The following is a 19,580-nucleotide window of genomic DNA, read 5'->3' on the forward strand; positions in this document are numbered from 1 at the left end:
TGTTACCTATTCACGATACAACACTTGCCTCAAGTACATTATTGCTATTATAAAAACATTTAAAACACAATATTAAAGTATAGAAAATGTATTAGTGCAACTTTCATGAAGTTAAAACAATAAAGGCATTCCTTCTGCTAGAAAAAAAAACACAATCCCTGACCGTGAACAATAACTTTTCAATGTGTAATATGCATGAAAGCTCAAATAAAAACAAAAAAACGTTTTCAAACTGATATGTGTGGTTGCTGAGGCACAGTAATAAATAGAATTGTTGGTGAAGCGGTTATAGGCGTGTTTTATCGTGAATAAAGCACATCTATTGACCCATCAGAATCAAGGATTGGAACTAACCGTTTTATAAACTACAGTATATTATAGCCTACTACAGTACTGTATTCTTATATAGTATCAGTCAAAAGTTTGAATGCAAATGGGAAGTGTGTCCAAACGTATGTTTATTGGCTACTTTATTATATATACAGTTCCAGTCAAAAACTATATATACATACCGGTAAACACGTTTTGCAATTCACTCAAATGTGGTAATTAAACATTTATAACGAAATGCAAAAGATATGTAGCCTAATGGAGGCAGGGGTAACCATTTAACGATAAACTTTTTTTTTTAAATGAGTCTGTAAGGTGTGAACTAAACGGTAAACTTCACTTATTACAAATAACTTTAAAGGAGCATTTCACCCATAGAACCATTAATCTTTATTAAAAGTGCTTCATATTTGTAGTCGAAATGTAACATACATTTAGAATTTGGTGCCTATTTGACAGAGAAAAGGGGTTTTTGTAGTCTATAGGCCGGTTTGGACTACAGTCCTCTACTTCCTGATTGAATGACGTCACTAGAACAGTTTTTTGTCTAAACTCCGCCCACAGGAATACGTCAGTCACCAGCTAAGCTTAAACGGCTCTGCTAAGCTGCTGTCCAATCACAACACACTAAACAAACTACACAATCAGAACTCGTTACGTATTTCTGAAGGAAATTTCTTATAAACTTCTTAAAACCACGCACCCCTAATATCAGATTCTGAGGGAAGGTTATGCAGTGACTGTGTTCTTTAACAACCAGGCACTGCACAATATTTAGCAGTCTTCAACGACATGTTTGTTCCTTGGACGCTATCTACTGCGCAAACCAATGGATGAGTTTAAAGGTGGTGATGTTAAGTGGAGCCGGCATTTAAAAATCGACTACAAACTAGGCCATTTTCTGGGCGTGGTGTCAATAACGTTGATATTTCAGTAACAAGGACCAAGATTCAAGGTCACTATTATCCTCGACATCACGCAGTAACCTCAACACATTAAACAACAATAAATAAACATCAGTACAGTACAACACGATTTAAAGAATGCTATTAACAATGGGAGTAACAGCCGGGATGAATGACTTTCTGAATCTATTTGTATTACATCACAGCAGACTACATGTACGCCCAGAGGGTAGCAACCAAAATTCACCCCAAAAGGGATGACTCGGATCAGCCAGAGTAGCTTTAAAGATCAGGGGCCTCATGTATAAAACTTTGCGTAGATTCCATCCTTAAAGTGTGCGTACGCACATAAGGCAGAATTTGCGTACGCACAAAAGTTTTCAGATTTATAAAACCATGCGTACTCCAGAAACTGCGCAAAATTCCATTGATAAATCCCAGTGAGTGGAAGATTGTGCGTACGTGCGTCCCGCCCCCATCTCCTCCCCGAAACAACCATACATGGAGCGTACAACCCCTAGTTTTAATAGGCATAATGTGGTCTGCATATCATTTTAATATGGATAAACGTTATAAAACGCAAGGAAAATATCGTAAAAATATATTTTTAAATTCAAAATAATAAAAAAATGCCAAAATATATATTTGCTGAAATATATTTTGAAATATGTTTACAAAAATATATTTTTCACAAGTAAATACATTTTAAAGCATTAAAAAATATATTTAGCCCTTCATATATTTTAATTCTAGGAAATATATTCACGTCACATTGGAAGAAAAACTTTATGTTACGAACCTGTAAATAAAACAGTTTTAAAAAGATTAAAATGAAATAGTTTCAACTTAAAAAATAAACTTTATAAAATTAACCTATTTTGCATATTATTTAAAATATACTTTTGGCCAGAGAAATAATTTTTTTAGGCTTATGGGTTTTATGAAATTATAAAAACAGTGTTTAAACACTGGCATTGTCAAAGTTGATACTGGTTTCACATATGGCCAGACAGGTGTCATTATATTCATAACATTTTTGATATAAAACAAACTCAGAGGGAGATTAAATGTTTTTGAACAGCGGATGGTGGAGATCGTTTCGGGTCATGTTCGTCTTTATCTCAGGTGGCAAGTGCATCAATTATACCATTGAAGGCGACTTAATGCATTAAGACTGCAATATTAAATACCTTATAAAGAATAGGCTGCTATAGGCAAGTAGACGAGCCCAGCATATAAAAGTTTCGCGTTAAGTGTTTCCCATAATAAAACATAAAGGCAATGATGTATTACGCGGCGCTGCCATAAGGCATTAAGATAAAAAAAAGTTCAGTAGCTACAAACTAAAAGTTCAGTACAAACCTTAAAAAAAACATATTTACAGGTAAGCAGATGAAACCAGAATATAAAAACCAATGAGTTTAAATACTTGTTAGTGTTTTTCTTATATAAACCCGCATTGTAAGAACGTCTCTTTATATTAGGCTAAACTTTATTAAATGTCAGAGACGAGTGCATCACATTTTTTTCATCATCTTACAGGTTATAAAGTCTATTGTAGCAATGTAGTCACTCGAGTTTGTTTCTGTCATTTGGCTTAACTAAATTAAAACTATTTTTTTTTTACAGTTTTGTCTATGATTAGATGATAAAGACTAATACACGAAACATTAGCCTTTAGGGTTTGTTGAGTGAAGAAAAGCTTATTCATGTAGTTCTTTATAGCCTTGCGTTTCAAACACACAGACGCGCTCATGACAGATGTGTGTGGCACTCCATTCACCGTAGAGGCTTCGTCTTTTCAATAATTTTCATCTGTTAAATGTTTGCTACTCATAGGCAGGTGCGACTCCTAGATGCAATTTGAGTGCTGATCTTCATGAATGAAACGGGTATATTTAAACTAAATGTGTATGAAAACAAGAACAGAGTTTATGTTCTTTCACACCGCTCAAAAAGAGTGCGTACGCACAGTGGAGAGCATCCGTACGGTGCGCTCTTATTTACGCCAAGTTTATTTTTTATAAATGCCGACATGTGCGTGGAAAATTGCGTACGCATATTTCTATGCCCATTTTGTGCGTACGCAACGTTTATACATCAGGCCCCAGGCCTTATGCAGATCATTAGGTCATCTAATGGTGTTCCCACAATTTTGCTGCAGACCTTCACAATAAATTGCATGATTTTTTTCTGTTAAATAGGAAGTGACCCATGCCAACAGATAAAAGAGGAAAACGGAACAGATTTAATATAAAACATTTTCATAAAGACAGTATCAACACTAAAACTGCGAAGCTTACGAAGAAAGTACATACGCTGATGTTCTTTTTTTACACACATCATCAACCTGTGACTCAAAGAACAAGAGTGTTTTCCGTTCTGAAACGTAAAGGAGGATACTATTTAAACCGCATTTATGAGCACTATTTATTTATAACACACATTTAAACAAAACTCCATGTACACAGGAGTCTCCAGGTTCACGAATCTCAGACAGCAAACAACAAGCATAAAGAAATGGTATTAATTCAATGGACTGTTTGTTTTTTTAATCTCACTTTGGACTGTGCCTGCTGCCCCTCATGTAGTTGTTATGGTTTAATCTTTCCTCAGCTCGCTTTCTGATTGTTACGGTTTCTTTCGTTTTACGTCACGATCTACAGCGTGTGTGTTTGTCCTTGGGGTTTCCTCCACACAACAGGATTTCTGATTGTAAATATTCAAATTGTTTTTATATTTTTGAAATCACTGGCCCCGATGTGCTTTTGAGTAGATTCAGATGCTCTTAACCCACCGCACACCACAGGAAAATTTGAGAAGATAATCGGTGCAACCACAAAGACGGTACTTTATAGGATTGTCGTAAGGGGGAAAATCGGCCAAAATTCAGCCCGATTATCTTGTGGCGAGTACCCAGCTTAAGCAACTGCATCTAAAACAATTTCAAGACTACTAAATTTTAGATTAATATTATAATAAATGTTCAGTGCCAAATAAGGCCTTAAGCATAATAAACTCACGACCACACTGGTTTGACGACACACCTAATCCACTCACCTAGGAGCAAATCAGAATTGGAGAGATGGAAGAGACAACCAAGAGGAGGAGTGACACATTTATGATTAAAATGTAAATACACGTGTACTAAAAGTATGCTTCATTTTACCATAGCCTGTCACAAAATTAATGTGTAACGAAATTTTTAAATTCTTTGTACATCCCAATATTGAAGTGCTGCAACAGAACAAGTTTTGGCAGAATTGGATTATAACATCACACACTGAACATGCAGGAAAAACAAATACTATGAAAGTCTAGGAGTACAATCAATAATGTGCTAAAAAAAAAAATCTCTTTTATGTCCCAAGAGAATAAAAACTCATACAAGAGTTATTAAATGACAGGATTTTCATTTTGGGTTTGGGTTCCCCCCTTTGAGCATACAAGACCTTTTCAAGGCCACTGTACATGTGATCTATGTCTCGAGCTCACAAACCACAGTATAGAAATGTAAGATATAGCAGGTTTTTATTTTCAGTATTCATTCTGTGTAAAACAATGACAAAAAGACAAAAGCATTATGAAGAGACCCATATGCTTGAGCCAGCCTGCAAATACACCGAACAATTTCTGTATTTGCAATTTTCAACTTTTAATTTGGTAAAATCATACAAGAAACATTTTTCGTGCAGTGCACAGCCTCTAAACTATTACAAAGCAAACACACTAACTCGAAGGGCTCCGGTGATGTTCTTTCACATGATTCGGTGAATTAAAAGCCACCCATTTCATGTTAAACACTTTCACACCCTTTTACTTCAACACTTGACCCCTTTAATTAAGACTGAATTTATGGCCAAACCTGTCAGAGAACAAGACCGACATAGCCCACAATATGCAAATGCAACAATAGAGAATAACCACGTATTTGTTACTTAAGATTGCCGTGTGCCAGACATTCACTGGGGGTTAAAATACAAATCAAGAAAAACGTAAGGAAAAAAAACGGGAGAATCTGAACACCTCGCACGCAATTAGAAAAATATTACTGTAAGTTTTTCAAACCTTGGCATGGTTTTGCTTTTTTTTCTCTTCAATTTTGGCCGCCAATTAAGCAATTCTGATTGACTGAATCGAAACGGTCAGCGAGACCGATTACAGATGAGGATTTCTGCATTCAAAATGACCTCTTTAGACATTAAAAGCTCACACTACCCCGAAAAATATAAACCTCACGCATACGGGTGACATTCAACATTCAAGTGCCAGTGTTTTTGTACTGTCTTTTGGTCAAGTTATTTGAAACGATCACTTTTAGGCTTATAAAAATAAATATTTCTCAAAAATGCTTAATAAATTACACAAACTAGCAGCAAAAGTAGAATCTAGTAATCTGTGTGCAAATAGCTAAATTCCCCACTGCTAATCCCCCTGGTCCCAAATCAATCCTGGTTAACTGTTGGAGAACACTTCCCCTTTTGTAAACAAGCTGCGTTTCACAATCTTTACACATATTATTTGGAAGCTTAAGGACACGCACTCGAGACATTTATATAAAACCCAAGATGTGCAATAAAACTTTCATAAAACATGAGGAGCGCACAACACGCAAGGGTCTAGACCTAAGCAGCATCACTCCTCTCAAGTTACCACAATACTGTCAATGCATCTGCATCAGGTCACCTTTTTCAACATTATCAAAAAAGGCACAACAACACGCTTGAGATTAAATCTATTGCACTTTAGTTTAACGTACCCCCAACCCACCCTCGTCAGGCTCCGTCCGCCTGGTAAAGGAGATACTGCCACGCTATCAGCTGATGTCATTTAACTTACAGCAGCTCAACCCGAGACTACAGCTGCCAGAATTCGATAAAAGGTGGATGGGAGAACTGGGGAAAAACCCGATCTTTGGCCAGGATGCCACGAAAAGATCATCCTCAAAAGACAAAGAAGCCAAAAGTCAGTCAAAACTACACCCCTTCCAGCCTCGGTGTCTCATCTTGTGCGGTTCCTCGTCGTCAACGTCGATTTCTTACGTTCCCAGTCTGCCCTAAAACACAGACGTAGGAGAGGGGGAGCGGTCGCCGTGTCTCAAGAAATAAACCGAAGATGTCTTGCGGCATTTAACGCAGCTTGAAAAAGAGAGAGAAACGAGAAATAAAAAACGTGAACAAACGTTACCTGTAACAACCATAGAAGCCTGCTGCAGAAATTGGTTTGAAAATTTCCTTGACCAAAAAACAAGAACACTAGCATGCGGATTAGTTCGGAGACAGGCATGACTTTTAGGACCAGTCCGCTCTGACGCCGTGGTCCGGTGTAGCCATTTAAACTTTCACTATGAAAGATGCCACAAGCCTACCGTATCATATTCAAGTTCAAGACTGTTAAAAGAAAAAAAAAAAAACATCCAATTGCTACCTCCGAAACTGTTCAAGTAAAACGTAAAAGTAAAAAAAGTCAAATAATTCAACTCCAATAAACAGCTAGCATGGTACTGAACTAGCTGCCTCAATGTTACAATTGCCAAGTGGAGCGATGGGAGGCAGGCAGGTTCAACAACTTAAATTACGATCATATAGTGGAATGGCTTGGCTTTTTTCAGAACACTACAGTGTCTCTATATGTATCTCTCCAGGATAGAGTGAGCAAGATCTTTTCCTTTAAACGTTTTTATTCCCACGCAAGAATGTAAAAGCCAATATAAGAGGGGTCAGACCCCTTTGTGTGACAACAGCACTGTTCACCCCATTATAATTTAAGTTCAAAATGAGGTTGTGACAGACCATCCTGAAGGTTGCCAAGGTTTGATTACATCCAAGCTTAGTTTTTTGCCTTCCTTAACAAAATGGGGGGGGGGGGGGGGGGTGAGATGATGAGGGGGAAAATTAGGTCAAGTGTCAGCCAGACATAAAACAAACAAAAAAGGTCTAAATTTAAAGGCACAGTACATTAACAAACAAAATGATTCTCATTCAGTACAAAAAAAGAGAGATGTAGTGGAAAACTAGAGTCCAAGATTTTCTGCCTCCTTCCCCCCCTCCGTTCTACAGATGAGCACATCGTGAGACTGATTCCCGCTACAGCCAAACTTCCAGTTGTCCTTGTATCCCCATATCCCATGGGATCAGACCCCTTCTGGATGAGGTCAGAGAATCACAGCTGGTAATGTACTGCAAAGTTCTTCAAAGCTACACAGGGTAAATAGTCTGGCTATGGTACATGTGGTTTCCATTCAGTGAGTTTGCATGGTGATCCACTATAATCATGGGGGATGTGAAGAGGTGAAGGGAAAGTGCCTTAGTTTCCCCACCAGTCCACCTGCGAGTAGTTTCCTCCATACCCATCACTGTTGTAGAAATTGCCAAAGCCACCTGAGGATCAGAAATACTCGGTAAGTGAGGATACTGAAGAGAAGATCATCTAGTGACCAGTGTATAAATAAAACATTAATAGGAAGGAAGCCATCAACGAGGGCATTTTCCTAAAAGAAACCAACCCTTACCACCACCAAATCCACGGTTTCCACCACTGTGACCCCCTGAGTTACGGCCACCGCGAATTCCGAAGCCTCCGCTGCTGGTATTGCTGGTGGTCTGACGGTAGTCCCTGGCACCAAAACCACCAGAGAACCTGACAAACACAAAACACATTAACAGGCTGCCAATGAAAAGATCACAAGAGATGCGTACGCTTACAAGACAGAAAACGTTACCTTTTGGATCGTCCACGGGTGCTGCTCTTATGCTGATGCTCGTAGGCCAGGCTCTCCAGCCAGGACGGTACCTCTTGTTTGGCCTCCACCAAGATGTCCAGCAGGTCCTTGGTGATGTTGCCGTTCTTATCATTAAAGAACGACGTGGCAAGACCTGCGACAAGCAAAGCATAGCAAGACGTGCGGCCAGGACTCGAAATCCATAAGGACCCGTTCTTAACAGCAAATAGCGTTACGGTGCTTACCTAGGTTGCCCACACGACCAGTACGTCCAATACGGTGAACATACTCCTCGATATCGCTAGGAAGGTCAAAATTAATTACGTGTTTTACATTAGAGATGTCCAGACCACGAGCAGCCACCTGAACAATGACATCAACAACAACATTTAGTGACCTTCACCACGAGACCACATGATACGACAATCGGACAATTCAAAGAAAACTACATACAGCAGTGGCGACCAATATAGGGCATCGACCAGAACGAAACTGGTGGAGCGCTTCCTCGCGGTCTCTCTGGGAACGATCACCATGGATACTCGTACAGGCATAGCCTTCACGGTACAGGAAGTCCTCCAGAGCGTCAGCTCCCTTCTTGGTTTCAACAAACACCAAAGTCAGAGATTCTTTTCCTGTTGGACGATGAAAAAAAGACAATGAAAACCAGACATTTGAGATTCTTCCGTCTCCACCTGCACCCGAAAAGTGTAGGGCTAACGAACACCAACAAAAAGAGTGACGAGCATTCGTACCTCCCCAAAATTAATTTGAAATCAATCACAATATTATTCCTAGACGGATGATGAATGCAAGTGAATTACAGCAGCCATTCGGCTTGACCTCATGCACAGATCTAAATGTAGGACTGTTGGACGTGATGATTTCCAAATTAAAAGCAGAAGGAAAAAATCCAAATATATATATACACACACAAAACTTGCACATTTCAAGTAAAAGTCCTTTTCAGGAACAAATCAGATATGAAATGGGGGGGGGGGATTGTTACAAGACAATGTTTAAGCAAAATAAAAAAAAGTGAGATGAGACTTGCATTCAGTCCGCTTTCAGTGAAGAAGTCTCTACTCACCAGGTTTTTCTACGTTCTCCCCCGTATTGTCTTGACCCTCATTGGGAATGACTGAATAAAATGAGACCTTATGATGAGCCTCAATAGATCGCTTTCATTATTTATTATTTCAATGATGAAGCTCTGCGTTTAGGAGGTGGTGGTTAAGCATGCAGCATTTCTCCGCATTTGCTGCACTTTTGAAGAGAGAGAATCTCATGGCTAATACAAAAGATTCTCTGCCAACTCAAATTATGCTCATTTGCTCTGCTCAAACTCAACACGTCATGAACGTCCCAGAGCGTTTAAGAGCCATTAAACAAATTAAATCACCTGTAGCATTAAGCAGGTCCAGCAGGAAGGACCTCTTGTCGTTTTCTTCAACCCACACCACTTTCTGGGTGATATTCTCAGAGGTGGAACCGACTCTTCCCACAGCCAGGAAAATGTAATCCTCCAGGAAGTCACGAGCCAAGATCTGAGAAGCACACCAAAACCCATCAGGAAAAACATTCCCTTTTAGCAAAACTCCTTTTCACGTGGACACTGCGATACCTGGATCTCCTTTGGAAAGGTGGCACTGAACATCATGGTCTGTCGTAGCCCTTTGGGAGGCATGGTGTCCTGCTCGACGATACGGCGAATCTGTGGCTCAAAACCCATGTCCAACATTCTGTCTGCTTCGTCCAGCACCAAGTAACTAATGACAAAAACGCACAGCTCGAATTTAAACCTATTCTTTTGCTATCCATTTACTATGGCTAAATTGAAAGAAAGAAATCATTAGATTACAGTCACAAAGAAGAAGTGCCAATGAATGTTGCCATACTTGCAATAGTCCAGGCCAATTTTGCCCCTCTCCATCATATCCACTAAACGACCAGGTGTGGCCACCAGCAGATGACAGCCTCTCTCCAGATCACGAATCTGCTGACCGATATCTGCCCCTCCATACACCACACAAGGACGTACATGAGAACGGTAGGCAACCTAAAAAACAACAAGTTTTTTTTAAGAATGTTGACAATATTGTATTGAATTTAATACGGTGTCACATGGAATCAATTCACCACCATGAAGAGTGAAGATTTAAAGGGACACTCCTCGAGTTAAACATTTGATTTTTACCATTTTGGAATCCATTCAGCTGATCTCCGGGTCTGCCGCTGCCACTTTTAGCATAGCTTAGCACAATCCATTGAATCTGATTAGACCATTAGCATCGTGCTCAAAAATATCCAGAGTTTCGATATTTTTCCTATTTTAAACTTGACTCTTCCGTTACATTGTGTACTAAGACCGACGGAAATTAAGTTGCCATTTTCCAGGCAGATATAGCTAGGAATAGCTGGCGTAATAATCAGTGACTTTGCTGCCGTAACATGGCTGCAGGAGGCGCAATATTACGCAGCAGCCAAAAGAAACCTTTTCATTTCCTTAGTATCTTTCAGTAGCAGGTGACCATTTTCAGGCGCTGCGTAATATCATTGCGACTGCTGCAGGCAGCAAAGTCCTCGATTATTATGCCAGAATGACAGTGTAGTTCATATCTGCCTAAAAAAAGCAACTTTTAATATTCCATTGGTCTTAGTACACGAAGAGTCAAGTTTATAAATAGGAAAAATATTGGTTGGAACTCTTTGGTTATTTTTGAGCGCAATGCTAATGGTCTAATCAGATTCAATGGATTGTGCTAAGCTATGCTAAAAGTGCTTGCGGCAAACCCAGAGAACAGCTGAATGGATTCCAAAACTGTAAGAATCAAATGTTTAACTCGAGGGGAGCTTAAAATAAGCATATTTTCCAAAAAGTGGAATGTCGCTTTAAGAATAAATAATAATAAGAGCTGGTTTAGTTCTAATGCTACATCATTTATTACCTTCCTGGCCTCATCATAGATCTGGAGGGCAAGTTCTCTTGTTGGAGCAAGAACCAGTGAAATTGGGTACTGCTTACGACGACCATACTTCCCATTTTCCTAAGGAAAAAAAATGCTCAGTTTCACACACAAATCATGTATGGAAAGGTTCTTCCTACATTCAAAGACAAAAACACACAAAGTTAATACCTGGGCACTGTTCTTCATTGCCTGCAGCGCATCTCCTGGCCCTTCTGTGTATATTTGACTCAGCACCGGCAACAGAAACGCTGCAGTTTTACCAGAGCCTGCAAGATTAACAAAGACAAAGTGTAATTAGAGCACACACACATATTCGCAAAACCAAACGTAGAATGCGGGAAACACTCTCTACTTTACAAACACATTTCCAGAAGAAATACACAAAGAAGTGACAGCGAACTGACCGGTCTGCGCGCACGCCATCAGGTCTCGCTTAGACTTGATGATTGGAATAGCGTACTTCTGGACAGGAGTTGGGCGCGTGTAGCGACTCAGTGCTATATTTCCCATAATGATTTCTCCCATCTCTACATCATGGAACTAATTTACAGAAAGAAAAAAAAACATTCACTTCAAACCCAAGAACTTATTTGCATTTCAACTCCGAGATATGGATTAAGTGACTCACACTTTCAATATGTGGAGGAGAGTTGTGGCCTGTGGCTTCAACAGGAATGTCGTCATATTTTTCAAAGTTAATCCCAGTGTTGCTTGCAGAAAAGAGCTCACTGCAAGAGAAAATATTTACAGTTCACAGAAGAAAAATATATAAATGGGTAACAACCTATTTCTCCATGAGTTTTAAACTGCTGGACAATGGGCAATTTGCGGCCCACCCTCTACCCCCTCCCCTGCATCTACTGTCAATACTACCCACAGAAAAAAATTGTTTAATATTTGCTTGATAATTGATTTAAACTTTAAATGGGCCGTTCTCATCTAAAAACACATTAAACGCATGTCAAGGAACTTCCTTCCTTCTTTCCAAAGCACTCAGGAGGTTGCGCACCCATGGTGTCTTCCACTGCTAAGCAACCAAAAACTACACTCTCTATGGTGGGGGGAAACTGACTGCATGAATGGATTTTAATCGGCCATCTTATAGGGAGGAAGGATGGGCGATGTATGTGTGGTTGCATTACAACATATTCTACAGATAATAATACAAAACAGATTAAGCCATCAAGAGACCTGGGGCCTGTTTCAGAAAGGAGGTTAAGTGAAAACTCTGAGTATGTTAACCCTGAAATGAGGGAAACTGAGTTTACGGTTTCAAAATGAGAGCTAGGTTAAACCCGAGACAGCAAGATAAGTCAAGCCCGTTTCAGAAGGAGAGGTAACTTACTCTCTGAACCTAACCTGGTCAGGAGCAGGTTTTATCCTGTAAACTCAGAGTTTCTTGTGGTCTCCTCCCCATTTTTAAAGGAGTAGGGGTGTTTAATCTTATTTTTTGCTTTAGTACATCCATTGCACACATTTTTATTACATACACTGTAAAATATTTTTTGCTGTCATTAAGTTATAATTAAATTACCAGTGCAAACCATTTTAACTTACTACATTATATTTTTTATATATTACACTACACTTTCAACAAAAAAATTAAAACAGTAAATTGAAAGGACTTGTAAAGCTAAGATGATATACTTAAGTGCATAGACCGTCTAAATGACTAAAATGTCATGTGCTTTTATAGAGGATCCTGTAGATCAACCCTGGTCCTCAAGGACCCCCTTCCAGAATGTTTTAGAGGTCTCCTTAATTAACACACCGGATTTAAATCATTAGCTTGTTAGGGAGACATTCTGGAAGGAGGCTGATGAGTTGGTACAGGTGTTTTAAAAAAGGAGAAAAGTCAATTTTAAAAAGATTTAAATGTTTATTTTTAACTTTTAATTACTATTTATTACTTATTTTATTTTAATGTCCGACAACAGAAACAGAACATACTTGTATCCAAGAATGACTTTATTAAGCACTTAGTGGCATTAAAGTACAGTAAGACTAGTACCAAAAGTGCAAACAGTAGACAGACTTTAAGAGCAAATGTGACGTCATGACACGTAACGTCAAGAATCGATTCATGAGGGTCCAAAAGATTCCCAGCCCTACTTATCAGCAAAGCACACGACCATAAAATACACATCTACAAACTAAATGACAGGTTTCTTTAAACCCGGGTCAACACTCACTGTTCAAGGCGCTCATTGGGGGGCAATGGTTTGGACCAGTCTTCTTCATCCCTGGAGTCCTCCACCCATCTGCTATTGCCACCGCCGCCAAACCCTCCACGCTCATACCTGTCAAACACAACACTGCAGAAGTTAGAGAGCAGCATTGCAGATCTAAAGTGAGTTTTTAATGGTCACTCCATGGAAAAAGACATTACCTTCCTCTGGACGAAGACCCTCGATCATTAAAGAAGGAAGACTTTCCTCGGTCAGAGCGTCCTCCAAAGCTGTTGTAGGCATTGTCTTTTGGAGCATTCCATCCACCGCCATCTTTGTTCTCGTACCCAAATCCTAATAAACCATTTTTTTTTTTTAAATGTGAACAACAGAAGATCTACAGGCACCTTGAATTCCTTGCAGTATCGCTGTGAACATTTGACGAACAAATCATAGTTAAGACACTTGCCTTCATTCTGCATTGGCTGGATAGGATTGTAGGAGCCACTTGGTTTTCCTCTGTAGCTGCCCCTTCCTCCACGGTCACTGCGCATGGGACCACGTCCCCCAAAACTGCTGCCACCATTCATGCGATTGTCACGCCCATCATGGTAACCATTCACAAATCCATTGCTGCGTCCATTATCCCATCCTCCGGGTGAATCTTGTGCAAGAGAGAGAATATCATCATCATCATCATCATCATCCACACCTACGCCAGTCAGAAATGAGACCTCTTAAGTTGTTATCTTTAGCTGGAGTTGAGCTTTCTGCACAGGTGAGGGAAGAGGGGTGTCAAAAGTAACACGATTAGTAACACGGGCAACAGACTCATGCACGTGGCCCAAGTTAAAACTTCTGCCGCCAGTCTTAATAAAAGAACTAATGAAACGGACATTTGGTATCTGCTTGCAAGCATGAATGCGGCCAAAGTAATTCAAGCGACAGCACACGCAAGTTACGATTCCAAAAGCATTGAGGAAATTAATCATGGATAAAACAGCATGGACTCATGCACGGTTGTGGACATTTCCCTCAAAACTTCCTTTAACGAAGGCCGTTCATAATTGAAACTTACAGCTCCCTCCTGGTGCCACTGAGTAAGCGCTCTGTCTACCAGAGGAATAAGCTCCTGCTAAAAAGAAAACCAATAGTCAGGAGGGTGTTGGGGCTGAACAGCCAGAAACGTGAAAATAAGGAATCAATCCGATAAGAGTCTACGCCACAGAGCTAGGAAATTTGTTCCTTATGTGGTGGTTTCCCGGACAGGGATAAGACTAGTCCTAGACTAAAATCAATTTAAGAGCTCTCCAAACTGAAAACAACTTGCACTAACATATCTTAAAATACATCAGTGCCCTTTGTTTTCCCACACAATGCACACAAGTAATGTTTTTAGTAAGGCATACTTGCTAAAACTAGTTATATTTCCTATATAAACTAAGGGCTAGTCCTGGCTTAAGCTAATCCAGGAGTGGGGAACCCTGGGTCCTGGAGGGCCACTGTCCAACAGAGTTTAGTTCCAACCCTAACCGAACACACCTGAATTTAATTTCCAAGTAATCCTGAAGACTTGAATTAGATTGTTCAGGTGTGATTAATTAGGGTTGGAACTAAACTCTGCAGGACAGTGGCCCTCCAGGACCAGGGTTCCCCACCCCTGAGCTAATCCTTGTCCTAGAAGAGCCTTGCATAGATTTGAGATGCATGCTTTTCTTACATGCTGACGTAATACAGAGCATCTTCCATGTATACACAAAACGTTGCCAAATTGCTCCAAAGATCGCTCCTGGGATGGGGACCTAGTAACATTGTTGACTGATTCTGTAATATTGTGAATTAAAGGCAGAAGCAATGCCACAAGGGGTGCGTCATAGCAAAGACAGTTTTCATTCAAAAACAGATTAGTGCTTTTTTGTTTTAAAGTGCATTACTTTTGCACACAACTGAGTTTTCAATTTTTGTAAACAGAGACTCTCAGGAGTTGCGCTGCTGTGAAAATTGCCCTAAACGAAAGATGCCCACATTTACTCCTGACTGGGTGTTCAGAATTATTGCGTATCCTTCTCTGAACCATCAAGCCACTGACATATGACCATTATACTACCGAGATACAACAGCCAGCCCCTAAATAGTGCACTTTTTCCCACCAACTATGACCACAAATTATAAACATTATACCAGTATATGGATATATAATATTACGTGCGCTGTCCACTTCTGTCATGTGCGGTATAAACTCCCAACAGAAAATTCAATACAACTGGCTGAAAAAGTGTTGTGACAGTGTGGCTGCATACCTGAGCAAAGAGGAAGCCATTATTGCAGCAATAAGATTTTTTTACACTTAAGTGCATGCCGTGTGCAAGTGGTGATTTTTCATGCATTTATGGTCATGTATTGTAAAGATGGAAATCTTTATTGAAACGCCAGTATTAAAGAGGATCGTTTTTCAGTTTAAATGCCATTTTTAAAACAAAAATGAACTCATGACTTTGACTCATGGACTTCAAAACAGGGCATGAGATCATTCGCCAGCTTAATGCAACGGTGCCCAATGTTCTAGTTCGCGTGTTATTTTTTATAAGAGAAATCACAGATAATAACTTAGATGCCTTAGTAAATATTCCACCAAGTGCACAATTACATCACACCCTGATGTCACACAACTTTATGGGATGTGTGAACTAGGGATGTTAACAATTAATCGATCTTCATTTAATTGACAATAAGAATTAAATTGATAAAACGTAACGATTGTTGAATAAGCAAGATCATGCACGTGTGCGCGACGCCTGCGCAAAACACATACAGCCACAGAAAAAAAATGAAACTAGCGCGGAGAACTTAAAGGGATACTTCACCGATTTAGCATTCAGCTTTGTATCTGTAGAAACCCGGCAGTATTACTGAATGACCATGTTTCCCTCCATCATTTCCCCCTGAGAGGAGAGATATCTGCATTTTGGTTCTGCAAAAAAGTCCTCCGATGATGCAAAAATCGTCATATTACATCATCGGAGGACTTTTTTGCAGAACCAAAATGCAGATATCTCTCCTCTCAGGGAGAAATGAGGGAGGGAAACATGGTCATTCAGTAATACTGCCGGGTTTCTACAGATACAAAGCTGAATGCTAAATCGGTGAAGTATCCCTTTAACAAGCTATGATCACAACAATGCTTGATGCCAAACATACCCCTAGGGTTTTTAATGTCGTGCGAGACTAGCAACATGTATCACTGATCATCATTATTGTCTGGCTAAGGCGCTGCGTGTTTTCGAACTGTGCTTTCACACCACCACCGGCAAGAGCATCAAAGTGGCGCGTCATGTACAGTGCGAGCGTCAAGAAGAGTTAAAATCAGTTCAACTTTATGGTAATGAGCTATGGCATGGTTTGGCGCCAACCAATTGGAAGGTGGAAACCTCCACTTGAGGGGAGTTCAGAGAATGCGTTCGAGTGTCAGAGCATCCACTACACCTTTTCTAAAGCGTCGTTGGCAGGCAGTCAGAGCTTTTATTGACGCTCTCGCCGGTGGCGGTGTGAAAGCACAGTAATGGAAGGTTGCGATCCCCATAATATAAGCATTTTTGCTGAAAGTACGCCGCAGGTCTAAGCTGAGGTGACGACCAGAAAAGTGCCCTTCGTGTGCTTCTTGGACATAATTTACAACAAACGGTGCATCAACGACTCTGAAAGCAAGGTGAACAACTAGAAAAATAAAGACTTGATGATAACAAAACATTTATTTTGACATGTCATGGATGCATGAACTAACATGTGACTGCTGCAGAGTGCAAATGTGAGGCGGAGTTATACACTGTTAGTTATTATGTTTCATTGATGATTTTATCAAACACCACCTACATTGGCTCATTTTACAATCCCACTAGCACGTTTAGACAAAATAAAATCTTTGAATTTGTGTGAGGAAGCTTTTTTACACACATTTTTATGTCATTGGCTATATGCCACTGCATTAAAGGCTTATTGCACTATTACTGTTTACAATTCTTTAATTGATGGTTATCTTAACCGATTATCTAAAATGGGAAATTGCATAAATTGACATCCCGAGTGTGAACACATACGGACTACAGAATGAAGCAAAACCAAAGATCCCGGTCACACTATCTGTGTACTTAATCACAGTGTTAAGAGACGTATACCGATTACGTGTGTGATTTGAGTCGAGGAAGGTTAGGAAAAATGTGCTGAAAAGAGAAAAAAGTCAAACTCTGTATGTACAAAGTAGAACTTATTTTTGCACACTCATGGGCCACCCGTAGTGTACTGGCCCAAAGAGAGCACAACAAAATAAAGCAAAGAACAAGACATTGCTAATTTTACACAACACACACACACTTCCTAGTCGAAAACTGAACTAGACCAAAACATTCAGCAGATATTAGACAACTCTAACTTACACAATGGACTAACTAAATGGACTTTGTGAGGGTTAGATGGGCTCAGAGAAGCTTTACGTACCATTTTTAGAAGTTTCTTTGTTCCTTAAATGAGGTGGAATGTAGCGTCCTGGTGAAAGACAGACTTTGTTAAAAGAACACATTTACAACACAAACCTTCAGTTAACATCACACAAAATCATCTTTGAATCTGCAACCTAGATGTAAATGCGGTTCACGAGACATCTAACCAGATACTCACTTCCATTGACACCTTGAACATCAGGGGAGTTTAAGTCTAGCACAGCGAGCTGAAAGAAAGAAGATCGTGGTGAACTAATGGGACGAACACACACAAAAACACACACACCGACACACAACTGAATTGGGGTCAATGTAACAAGCGAATAATCGCAGTACTGCCACCGGAGGGTGCTAAGGAGAGCACGAGCAGATTTTGCAGTCGCTTTGTACTTTGCTTGCCGGTATGAAACCGGCTTATTGAAGCCTCATGATTAGACAACTAAGATTTCAGAATTAAACCTAAACATTATTGTATACACAACTACTTAACTCTTAACTAATAAGCAGTTTACACCTAAACCACAAAATCAACAACGCCCAGCATTTGCTCAGTACTAAAGCGGTTTAACGATTAATATCGTCACACTAATGGTAAATTAAACTGTACTCATGGTTTCAAACAACTAAGTTAAACTTGTGTCAAATAAAGACACATGCGAGCTGATGATCCGGGAGTGACATCAACATCACACGTGCCACATCACTAGCAAAATGTAGCGAATAGTTGTTGACATCGATATTTTAAAAAAAATAACCCACGCTATTTATTGTGATTTTTTTTAAGACAGCAATGCAGCAAACAACTGCATGTACACGTGTAACAAATCAAATCAACCTGGAGTGAATAACAGTAGGCCAGAGATCGCTGAATTACATCGACATAAAAATCTCAAAGTTTCTCTTCCGATCTCGGGGTGGATGCGGTGTTTGAATGAAATCGCATCGGATAAATACCGACACGAATCGCTTTCAAAACAAAACATCTCTCAACCGCTTTCTAGTGAGCCATCAAATGGGTAATTAGGCGACAGTGCGAATAAACGCGCCGCAGCTCCGCCATCATCCGTTCATGTACAGCAGCACCTCCATCTTAAACACGCAGCAGTACCGCTTTACAACTTCATCTACCGCCGGGCAAACCGAAAACACGAATAGAAACGCATCGTCGGCATCGGCTTACCTGCTGATCTAGACCGTGTACATTGTCGACGGCCACATGACTCATAACTAACGAGTGGTTAGGGTTGATGTCGCGCACAAACGGATTTCTTTGTTTGCCGGTATGTCGCTCGTGCTCGCGCTGTTGCCGTGTCCTGTGATTCCTTTCGACGCCGTTCCGCGAGACTGTAAACTTTTAAAAAACACGAAAAATAAAGCGAGGACAACGCGTGAAGGTTGGTGTAATCTGTAATGTTTCTGATGAAATATAATTTAAAGCAGATGACGACTTATCGACAATAGTCTGAACTCGAGCTGCTCTTCTTTCTCAACCTGAGGTGAAATAAGAGCGCAGCGGAAACCGCGTCATTTTATTGGACGATCTGTGATGTCGCGAGACTTTAAGGAGCGATGCACAGTGTTGTGTGTTTACATCAGCAGGACCGTAATTCTGTTCTTTTTAAGAGGGTACATGTCAGGCTGATCAAAGGGCCTGAAACATCGTGTTTTCCCCACATATTTCCTCCTGGAATATACTAACCTAAAACATTTATGCACAAAGCACGCGCAATTTAACGACGAACTGTTTACATTCTGGAATTTGATTCATAGTTTAAAAACCTAAACTATCCCCAGGTTTCACATACAAGGCTTAGGTACTAGACTGTCTCAACTGAAAATAACTTGCACGCAGAGATCTTAAATGCACACCGATAACATCTTAATTTAACTAAGGTCTAGTCTTGGCTTTAGCTAAGCCTTATCTGTGAAACCAGGGCTTAATGTCTCGTTTTCATGAGTGAATTTGTTAATAGACTATTAATAGACAGTTTATC

At 39.9% G+C, this 19,580-nt stretch overlaps 1 protein-coding gene across 2 annotated transcripts; it reads right to left on the reverse strand.

Moving 5' to 3' along the window:
* Positions 1-4,749: 4,749 nt before the first annotated feature.
* Positions 4,750-19,097, reverse strand: ddx3xb (DEAD-box helicase 3 X-linked b). 2 transcript variants are annotated; one of them, XM_065272504.2, is made up of 19 exons: positions 18,767-19,097; positions 17,765-17,813; positions 17,585-17,632; positions 13,563-13,757; positions 13,315-13,447; positions 13,118-13,225; positions 11,554-11,653; positions 11,330-11,465; positions 11,094-11,191; positions 10,905-11,003; positions 9,855-10,015; positions 9,581-9,725; positions 9,359-9,503; positions 9,047-9,097; positions 8,410-8,591; positions 8,202-8,319; positions 7,957-8,110; positions 7,747-7,874; positions 4,750-7,615 (listed from the first exon to the last, which is right to left on the reverse strand). In XM_065272504.2, exons 1-19 carry the CDS (start codon positions 18,809-18,811, stop codon positions 7,542-7,544), a joined length of 2,169 nt encoding a protein of 722 aa, XP_065128576.2. In that variant the 5' UTR covers positions 18,812-19,097; the 3' UTR covers positions 4,750-7,541. The 2 variants fall into 2 exon arrangements, with proteins under 2 accessions (XP_065128576.2, XP_065128577.2); XM_065272505.2 differs by lacking the exon at positions 9,047-9,097.
* Between the last annotated feature and the right edge of the window lie 483 nt (positions 19,098-19,580).

The sequence above is a fragment of the Paramisgurnus dabryanus genome, chromosome 7 (genome assembly GCF_030506205.2).
Source record: "Paramisgurnus dabryanus chromosome 7, PD_genome_1.1, whole genome shotgun sequence".
In the NCBI taxonomy this organism is placed as follows: Eukaryota; Metazoa; Chordata; class Actinopteri; order Cypriniformes; family Cobitidae; genus Paramisgurnus; species Paramisgurnus dabryanus.

What these genes read in the sequence shown, in the direction of transcription:
- ddx3xb (XM_065272504.2), bottom strand. Translation starts at nt 18,811, where the DNA reads ATGAGTCATGTGGCCGTCGACAATGTACACGGTCTAGATCAGCAG. An exon ending in CAATGAAGAACAGTGCCCAG is followed by an intron (nt 11,004 to 11,093) that starts GTATTAACTTTG and finishes TTTTTTCCTTAG; the next exon opens with GAAAATGGGAAGTATGGTCG. An exon ending in GGAGAACGTAGAAAAACCTG is followed by an intron (nt 8,592 to 9,046) that starts GTGAGTAGAGAC and finishes ATCGTCCAACAG; the next exon opens with GAAAAGAATCTCTGACTTTG.